We start from the raw sequence: 10,690 nt of genomic DNA on the forward strand, positions 1-10,690 counted from the left end.
CAGCGGTGCCTTGACATATAAGTTTAATTCATTCCTTAACCACGCTTGTAACTCAAAACCCTTCTGCTTTTTCTCAAATCATCTTTCCCAATTAAAATGAACGGAAATGCCATTAATCCGTTCCAGCTCCCCACCCCCTAAAAAAACCCCAAAAGAATGTTGTTTTGTTTGTTTTTTTTACGAGAAAAATAGCACTTCATAACATTACACTTTATAAAAAATTCAGTAATGACATGATTAAATGGAATTAAAAAGTTTTTGTCACACTTTATCCTTCAAATGTGCTGCTCATTCTTGAGAGTGCGCCTTGGCCACATCAGAATCAGAATCAGAATCATCTTTATTTGCCAATTATATCCAAAACACACAAGGAATTTGTCTCCGGTAGTTGGAGCCGCTCTAGTACAACAGACAGTCAATTTACAGAACACTTTGGAGACATAAAGACATTGACAAAAAACAATTGTGCAAAAAGATGCAGAGTCCTCTAGCACTTAGAGCAGTTCGAATTACTAATATTGCAATAGTCCGGTGCAATGACCATTGTGCAAAGGGCGCTGAGACTTCAAGGAGTGTATGCGGTTTAAAGTGACGAGTAGTGCGATCATCTGGGACAATGTTGGTTGTGCAAATGTTACAGATACTCCTCAATCAGTGTGCAAATGGAGCAGATGCTACTCTGGCACGAGTGGCCAGTATATGCAAATAGTGCAGCATGGCGAGACAACTACAGTGAGTGCACGAGTAATACAGAATTGGCCCCACAGAAATGTGACAACGAACTCAAGTCAAAAAATTGCCATCTTGTTGTAATGGAATTATAGGTTAGGTGTTTAAGAAGTTGATCGCAAGAGGGAAGAAGCTGTTGGAATGTCTACTAGTTCTAGTTTGCATTGATCGGTAGCGTCTACCTGAGGGAAGGAGCTGGAAGAGCTGGTGACCGGGATGCGGAGGGTCCGAGAGGATTTTGCACGCCCTTGTCTTAGTTCTGGCAGCGTGCAAGTCCTCAATGGTGGGTAGGGGGGTACCGACAATCCTTTCAGCAGTTTTGATTGTCCGTTGCAGTCGGAGTTTGTCCTTTTTTGTAGCAGCACCAAACCAGACTGTGATGGAAGAACACAGGACCGATTCGATGACCGCTGTGTAGAACTGTCTCAGCAGCTCCGGTGGCAGGCCGTGCTTTCTCAGAAGCCGCAGGAAGTACATCCTCCTCTGCTGGGCCTTTTTGAGGATGGAGTTGATGTTGGTTGCCCACTTCAGGTCCTGAGAGATTGTAATTCCCAGGAACTTGAAGGTCTCGACGGTTGACACAAGGCAGCTGGACAACGTGAGGGGCAGCTGTGGCGAAGGATGCCTCCTGAAGTCCACGATCATCTCTACAGTCTTGAGCGTGTTCAGCTCCAGGTTGTGCCGGCCGCACCACAGCTCCGGCCGCTCCGCTTCCTGTCGATATGCAGACTCGTCACCGTCCTTGATGAGGCCGATAACAATGGTGTCATCTGCAAACTTCAGGAGTTTGACAGTCGGGTTCGCTGAAGTGGAGTCGTTCGTGTAGAGAGAGAAGAGCAACGGAGAGAGGACACAACCTTGGGGCGCCCCAGTGCTGATGCTGCGTGTGGATGAGGTGGCCTCCCCCAGCCTGACCTGCTGTGTCCTGCCCGTCAGAAAGCTGTAAATCCACTGGCAGATGGCAGGTGAGACGCTGAGCTGGAGAAGCTCGGTTGAAAGGAGTTCAGGGATGATGGTGTTGAACGCTGAGCTGAAGTCCACGAACAGGATCCTCGCGTAGGTCCCTGCACTGTCGAGGTGTTCTAGGATGAAGTGCAGTCCCATGTTGACTGCATCATCCGCAGACCTGTTCGCTTGGTAGGCAAACTGCAGGGGGTCCAGCAGGGGACCTGTGACACTCTTGAGGTGGTCCAGCATGAGACGTTCAAAGGACTTCATGACCACAGATGTCAAAGCGACAGGCCTGTAGTCATTCAGACCCGAGATTGCAGGTTTCTTGGGGACTGGAATGATGGTGGAGCGTTTGAAACAGGATGGAACTTCGCACAGTTCCAGAGATCTATTGAAGATCTGAGTGAAGACTGGAGCGAGCTGGTCCGCGCAGACTTTGAGGCAGGATGGGGACACATGGTCCGGGCCTGCCGCTTTGTTAATCTTTTGTTGTTTGAAGATGCGTCTCACATCCTGTTCATGGATGGTTAACGCAGAAGTCAGAGGTGCGATTGTGGTCGCGGGTGCGGCCAGGTGGGTGTGTGGTGTGAAACTGTCCTTTTCAAATCTGCAGTAGAAGGTATTCAAGTCGTTGGCTAGTGTGCTATTGTTCTCAGCTTGGGGGATCGTCGCTTGTAATTAGTCAGCGATTGGAACGCATGCCAGACTGATTTAGAGTCGTTTGCGCAAAACTGTTTTTCCAACTTTGCTGTATAGTTCCTCATGGGGGCAGTATGAGACAGACATACTGATATCCTGTATTGGAGGCTCAGCTCCTCTCTTGAATTCTCAGTACGGCAGTAATATTAGTTGTTCTTCACAGAGAATACAGAATATATGCCTGTGAGTATTGTTATATGGTCTGCAACACCATTTGTTTTCAGATATCCGTTTCTTAAAGGGTAACAACAGCGCCAAATAAATGCTAATTGTTAGCCCCGTGTGCTTATGGAGTTTCCCATTGTATGTTAGCATTCAGGTAGCGGAAGCTCTGTGGATGTTTTAAATACACGTGTAATTCTCTTTGTCTTGTTAAGTTTGACAGTAACCTTCAGCTGAGAGTGGCAATAAACAGCTTGAAGCCTATTTTTTTGAAGAATACTAACAATACTATAATACATTTACAAACAGTATCGGGCAAAGTGCAGCTTGTTGTAAAGTGAGTTGAGTCACCTGCCACCATACAGCGCTTGTATCTCAAGTTCGGACTCGCATGTCAAAGCAAAAAAAAAATCGGCAAGACTCGAAAAAAGTTGGGTAACTCGTATCCCACGGCACCACTCTACAATCCATCCATCCAGCCATCCATTTTGAATTAATAAAATACAAAAAACAATTTCTTAGAAATGTATTTGTAAAATACAGTATAGTGTGCAGTGTACGTTTGCTCAAAATAAGAAATGATAATAAAATGAATTCATTAAAAAAATTATTCCTGACAAATGAAGGTCAAATATTCACTTTTTGGGGGAAAATTAGTCTGCTGTGTGCTGTTTAGCACTGTGTTTAGTTTCATGAATTAATTTCAGAAAAAATAAATACTGGTAGTAATAACTACAATCTAGTACTAAAATCAATTCAATAAATGCTTGAAATTAAGACCAAATATATGGTAAAATACAGTTTAGTGTGCAGGGTACATTTGTTTAGCACTGTCAGAATGAATAAAGTAAAAACAATCTAGAAAATAAATAATCAAATGAATGTATTTTAAAAATAATTGCTGAGAAATTAAGGCCAAATACTGATTTTATTTTTTTGTAAAATACAGTGTAGTGTTCTAGTGTGCTGCGGGCTTTTGTCCAGCACTGTGTGTATTTAGATAAATACATGCATAAATAAAATAGAATTAAAGTTAAACAAATAATACAATACATTATTTGAACTTAAGGCCAAATATTACTTTTTATTTAAAATAAGGTCAAGTGTTTAGTAGGCCCTGACCGATCAATCAGCCGGCGGATTTAATCCATTCATTCAACCATACAAAAAGACAAAGTGCTGTAAAACAGTCAAATATTCTGCCTCTAATTTATATCTTTATTGTTGTAAACGTTAAGGGACCAAAACTAAGTCATTTCAGTCATTATATATTTCCTTGAATTAATTGGCCAATTAATCGGCTATCAGAATTCTATTCTGCCAAATATCGGAATCGGCAGCGGCCTCACAAAATCCATATCAGTCGGGCCCAAGTGTGCAGTGAACATCAGTTCAGTGTGGTATGTACAGTATTTAATGATAGAAGAATTCTTTTGCCATCATTTTTGCCTGTGTTGCCGTGCAGACTCAGTTCATTGAGCTGTGCGAGACCCTGTACAGCATGTTCAGCGAGGACCCCGCCGAGCAGCAGCTCTACCACGCCACCGCCACCGTCACCAGCCTGCTGCTGGAGATGGGAGAGGTGGGCAAGCTATTCTGCGCCGCTCGCCGGGACCACCAACGCGGGGGGGATCACTCCTCCGAGGTACGCAAAACGCCACGTTCCCGAGATGAGGGACGAGGAGGAGTAGCTCCGGTGTTTAAGATTTTATTCTTTTTTATTGAAGATGAGACTGCATTTAGTGAGTGATTGCGGGCAGCAAGAAAGAACTGCAGCAAAGTGGAGATTTTGAAGTATAATACAGGGTCTCCTGTATTCTCAAATTTTTACTAATTTTATCCAAGAAGAGACTACGGGGAGCGAGAAAATGGGGAGCTGCAGCAAATGGAGACTGTGGAGTGTAATACTGAGTTTCCTGAATTACATTTGACTAATTTTATCCAAGAGAAGACAGTAGGCATTAAGGAAATGGGATGCTGCAGCAAAGTGGAGACTGTGGAGTACAATCCTGGGTCTCTTGTAGTGAATTCTCAAGATTGGACAAATTTTATCCAAGAGGAGACTGCGGGCGGCAGCAAATTTAGGCTTGTAAAACAAACCTAGAAAGTCAGCTTGGCTCATAACTTGAAAAACTCATAATTTGGGGCACTCGTAAGTCAAGGCAGCACTGCATTTCCTTCTCCAAATTGCCAAGAAATTAATTTACATTTTTTTTTTGGAAGGAGGAAGAGGAGGAGCGTTCGCCAGCCATGCAGGACATCAAGCTGGAGGACGCGTCTCCCAAATCGGCCATGCTCACCTCGGACGACGAGGCCAAGGACGACACATCGGTGTCGTCGTACTCGGTGCTCAGCGCCGGCTCGCACGACCCGGATGACAACAACAGGCTGCGCTGCGAAGACATCGCCGACGACACGGTGTTGGTGAGGAGCGACGGGGACGAGAAGAAGAAGAAGAAGGACGCTGAACCCGGCTTGGACATAGACTGGGCCATCACCTTCGAGCAGTTCCTGGCGTCCGTGCTCACCGAGCAGGCGCTGGTGCTGTACTTCGAGAAGCCCGCGGACATGTCGGCCCGCATCACCAACGCAAAGAATGTACGCAAAGTCGGACGCAAAGCCCTGCTGTCCACCAGTGACTATGAAATCTCACTCTCCGGTTGAGACCGAGACTTCTTACCGCTTATTATTTATATTTGTACGCCGTCTCGTGTGGGTTTTAGATGAATATTGACAGTAATCCCCCACTATTGGCGGCGGAAAGGAACCGAGCCCTGCTACCTATTGCGAAAATCTTTGATTAATGCCACCAGATGTTGGCAAAGTACTACTTCTGTCGGAATGAAGCTCCTTAACTCACTTCAACATAGGTGTTCGGCACCAAAATGCCACAAGATGGTGGCAAAACACTATTTTCTAAAATGAAGCTCCTCAACTCACGTCAAGATAGTTGCATGGCACAAACATTCTGCAAGATGGTGGCAAAGCGTGACTTTTGCCTAAAATGAAGCTCCTTAACTCACTTCAACATAGTTGTTCGGCACCAAAATTCCACAAGATGGTGGCAAAACACTACTTTTTTTTTCTAAAATGAAGATCCTCAACTCACGTCATCATAGTTGCTTGGCACCAAAATGCCACAAGATGGCGGCAAAAGCCAGAAATATGTAGGGAGGTTCACTGTAATCGATGCCTGTAAAAGGTTCTAATTGCCCGTATTAATAGTTTAAAGGGTAAATAACGACAAACTATTTTCCCAAAACACTTCAAGGGAATTTCAGAAAAAGTGAATTTATGAACAGCGAACTGCCAATATACGGGAGATTACTGTCATGTCAAATAGTGCAATGAATGTCACCAAAAACTCTCGAGTAGAGACAACATACTGTAATCACATGTAGTCGCTGTACAGTAGATAGTGCTATCACTGTAATCTATTACAGTTTTTCCCAACATTTACTGAGCCAAGACACATTTTATGTTAGCAAAATCTCACTGCACACAAAAATGTCCCAAAATGTATACTCTATATGTCTTTTCTCACAGATTGACTTATTCAGTGCGAAACGTGGGCCTGTGTAGTTGAACACTTTGCTATTATTCAGTTGTATGAATGGCAACAGGTGGATACACAGGTTAATTGGATCTTCCGCCTGTCACTATAATTTGCTTAGATAGATAGATAAACAAAGATATATTATTTGTTTTAAATAATGATTTTCAGAACAATGAAGTGAAATTGGATGATTTTGGCACAATGGTTTGGAATCACTGCACCATGAGACTGTTCATGTTGATGCAACTCATCATTCCTTAACTGTAGGAAAAAGAAATCAGAAGAGAGACGGCAGGCAGTGAGAGAACTAGAGCGCTGCAGCAAAATGGAGACTAAGGCACAGCGGGAGCTAACAACAACAGCCGGTTCATTTTTGACCAAGCGCAGACCAGCGGCTCGTAAACGGGTACTAGAAACCAGCTGCTTTTGCCAGTGGAAAAACCTGGGAGGAGAGTAGAGCCGAGCGGGTACCGTGCGGTTGACAAGTAGCGTACGCTTATTCCACTTGCGCTGATTATGTCACCTTCCCAAATAATGGGAATAAATAATCAAGTTATTCCTTCCAATGATCCTGATGCAGAGTTTTACACAGGAAGTGCTGAGAGGTGTACAGTAAGTAGAAAATGTTTAGGTAGTGTAGGATGACAATGTCACTAAAGCGCTGTTGTATGGACACACTGTCACTTTATGTGGGCTCTACAAGCACTCATGTATTTTATAGTTTATGTTCCTGATGCCTTTTTTTTTTTTTTTACAATTTTTGTACACATTTGTTTTTGTTGCTTCATTTGTTCGATGCACTGAATAGCACGACGTCAAAATAAAATGAAATTGAGACTGAGTCCGCTGCTTTACACCTATTATTATTTATGACCTCATCATCAAAAATTATACGTGTTGCTTTAATTCGGATTATTTAATTTTAGGCGTCTAGATTTAATGTCCTACAAAAAGTCACTTTTTTTCTATTATATAGTAGGGCAGTTACTATATAGTAACTGCCCTACCGAGTTTATATGTAATGATGAAACTGATGACAACTGTGGTGTGCGTGAAAGCTTTCCTGGTGCTCCTGATCCTAAAAGCATAGTTGCTTTAGTCATATTTGAATATTTTCATAAAACAAGGGGGAGGGGGGCAAGTAAGCCTACATTTGTATTGAAAAGTGCAGTTTTGTTTTTTGTGCTCGCACTGGGGCTCCTGATGTGTATGTGAAAGGTTTCCCGGTGCTCCAGAACCAAAAAGTCTTTATTTTTATTTTAACTTAAAAATGTTTGAGTTTCGGCAACAACACAGCTTAACTCATTCACTGCAATTGACAGCTGTTGAATTCAAATATCCATGTTAACGTGGAGTAGTAGCATAGTTGTTACGTATTTATAAAAACAAAAACAAAAAAATCTGAAAATATTTACTTAATTATTTGCCCTAATTTGAGGGGTACAATATTGTCTACAAAGATTTTGTCCAAAAAAATAAAACAAATTAATAGAAATCTGACATTTTAAAAATAATAATAGTGAATCATTTACTATAAATTCTTCGAAATGAAGGTCATATAGCATAACATATTGTCCATGCTGTCAACAAAATAACGGGTTGTGTCTGGTGTCGACCAATCACGGTTCAGTAACCTCAACACAGGGCCCAACCTTCCGCAATGTTGGATGCACGCCACAGCAAATCATAATTAATAATGAATCAATGGTAAAAACAGTGGTTCAGGATCTACGTTTTAGCAGGAAACATACACGCACACACACACTTACCTCTATAAAAGTACAGATGAGTATAAAAAAAAAAGGACCTCTAATTACTCTAATCAAAGGCTGTGATTGGCCAATCTCTCCACTAGGTAGCGTTTCTGCGCTATGAATTGTCCTTCCAGAAAGTGATTGGTCGGGGATGTTCTGGTTGTCTACGAGAATTTTATATATATATTCTTTTTTTCCTTCCTTATATATATAAATAAATATTAGTATAGCAAGTTAAAATTAAGGAAATTGGTTATACATTTATGCACTCAAATTTGAAAAAAAAAAATAAATCGATAAGGTATCAAATAAATATGCTAAAATGCAGTCCATTTAAATAAAAAATAAGTAATGTAGTTGCTTTAGTTAATACATTACAATGTATTTTTATCGTTTCATTTATTATTATACTAATTGTGTCTCCTCTTTTGCAAGAAATGAGGACTTCAGGTATTAAACACTAATATAGAAAATATTTTCTCAATAACTAACAATTCCAGTTAAAAAAGCAATTACAATAAAAATAAAAAAAACATTAAATAAATTTACAATAATACAAAATATAAAACATGTTATTTAAATGTAATAAAAATACATAATTACTTTAAAGAGTTGTATTCTATAACAGGTATGACATATTTTAAAAGATTCACTAAGAATGAGTATAATATAAAAATAAAACATACTAAATCATTGAAACAAATACAAAATCTCCCACAGTACAATAGACAAACTCATTCAAAATTATTAGTAGTATAATAAATTTTAAAAAACTAACCATTAAATCATTTAAGAAATATAATAAAAGAATCCCTGCAGTAGTGAGGTGGTCCAAAACAATCACGATAAGCCACGTGTTGCAATTTTGGCACCTTTTTCATGTACAGTAGATATATATAAAGTCTACACACCCTTGTTCAAATGCCAGGTTTTTGAGATGATGACCAAGATAAAGGGTCAAAGGGGGGGATATGAAGTAAAAATAAACAGAGATAACGTGGTTGCACAAGTATGCACACCCTCTTACAACTGGGATGTGGCTGTGTTCTGAATCAGAATCCTCTGAATGAACCAGTCAAATTTAAACTCATGTTAAACGGGAGTCAGCACACATCTGTCCCCATTTAAAATGCCACAGATAAAACCTCAATTCAGCTGTTCTAGGAGGCTTTTCATTACATTTTTGTAGTCACATCTTGTGCCATCTTGGGTTGTAGACCTTTTTTTTTTTTATATCCACTGTATGTCATGTTTTTTTTTCTTTTTTTTCCCATGTACGTCTGTGGCGCAAGGCATTATGAAAGCGGGACAACGCGGTGCGATGATGCAAAAAGCTCTTATCTGCTCCACTGTGAACTTCAGTCACAACTTTTACCTTCGTCGCCGTGATGCCTTTCCCCCCGTGCCTTTAGGGGGGGGGAAGAAAAAAAAAAAAAAAAGCGCTCAGAGAAGCTGGACGTGGTTACAAATACATTGTCTAAACCTCCAGTTGATGTGTTACAATTAGTTAATGATGGCATGAATGGAAGGGGAATGAAATTTTACTAGTAATACGTTGGTGACAGTCATTTCCAGAGGGGGAGGTGGGGGAGAATTGGGGGGTGGGAGGGTGGTGGCAGGAGGCCTATGACAAGGTTGTTTGTTTGAAGAGTGCTCCAATTGAACATTGACTTTTTGACAGTGGCTGGACTTTTGACTCCGGGAGACACAGTAACGCCTCTCGTGTTGTGTATCATAAAGACGTCGGAGATAGAGGGGGCGGGGCTGGGGGGAAGGGGAAGGGGATGGGGGCTACATAAATAACACAGCCAAACCACATCCTACCGGCCCTTTATGGATTACAATCTGCTAATCCTGCCCAGTGACACGCGAGAATCCACATTTCACACCATGTAAGTCAACTTTTTTTTTTTTTTAATGCCATTTATGTACATACTTTAAGAGAGCTCGTATTTGTGTTTCCTAACCTTTAGTGAGCCAAAGCACACATTTCACATTAGAAAAAACAAAATTGCGGCACACCACGAAACAAAAATGGCACAAAAAATGATGTAATATAGGTTTCTAAATTTACTCACAAATTTTAAGTTAAGTTGGACACAAAGCTATTATTCTGTCGTCTGAATGTGAATACACAGGTTAATTGGACCTTCTGCTATCTAGTGGAAGAGCATTTAATTGTCCGGCCTCTCACTATAAATCGTTAGCATAGATAGATGCACAAAGATAGATTATTTGCAGGAAATAAATCAAATTCAGAGCAATGAAGTGAAATTGAATGATTTCCCGCAGCAGACCTGACGTGCTCTCATTGCAGATGAGGCACAGTGGTTGGGAGTCACTGCGTTACAGTGATACAGTAGGGATGTTCGATACCACTTTTTCAGACCAATACGAGTATTCAGTCGAGTACTCACTGATACCGAGTACCAATTTCAATCAACAAAATGACTGATTAGTTGTGAACTTTGTGACTGTTGTGTTCCAGTCAGTTGAATAAATCCCATCGAAGTGGGTCTTGGTTTGGGACATTTTACTGAACCACAAAGATACAAGATTACAAAATAATATACAATACTTTATTGTATCTATATCATAGATACATACAAGTACACAAATGTTAGCAAGAGGTGAGTAATGGTCTCTGTATAATATACACAGGTAAGGAAACTAGCTAGGTTGGCTTTACTGCATTCAACAGGTAGAATGTACCTGATTAATGCACGTGGAGTCGGTGAAAGCAGGTAATACCTGCATGAAATACTGTAATGCATAAATTGAGTTCACTAATAAATGTAGAAATCTCGGTAGAAACAGAGTAATAATGTACTCTAAGCTT

At 40.8% G+C, this 10,690-nt stretch overlaps 1 protein-coding gene across 1 annotated transcript in view; it reads left to right on the plus strand.

The window, feature by feature from the left end:
- tbc1d9 (TBC1 domain family, member 9 (with GRAM domain)) overlaps nt 1–6,925 on the plus strand; it is a 42,193-nt gene extending 35,268 nt beyond the window's left edge. Inside the window, exons 21-22 of the mRNA XM_061679305.1 lie at nt 4,007–4,186; nt 4,765–6,925. Coding sequence (XP_061535289.1) covers nt 4,007–4,186; nt 4,765–5,205 — 621 coding nt within the window. The 3' untranslated portion in view covers nt 5,206–6,925. The remainder of the gene's footprint in view (nt 1–4,006; nt 4,187–4,764) is intronic.
- The last annotated feature ends 3,765 nt before the right edge of the window (nt 6,926–10,690 follow it).

The sequence above is a fragment of the Phycodurus eques genome, chromosome 6 (genome assembly GCF_024500275.1).
Source record: "Phycodurus eques isolate BA_2022a chromosome 6, UOR_Pequ_1.1, whole genome shotgun sequence".
NCBI lineage: Eukaryota > Metazoa > Chordata > Actinopteri > Syngnathiformes > Syngnathidae > Phycodurus > Phycodurus eques.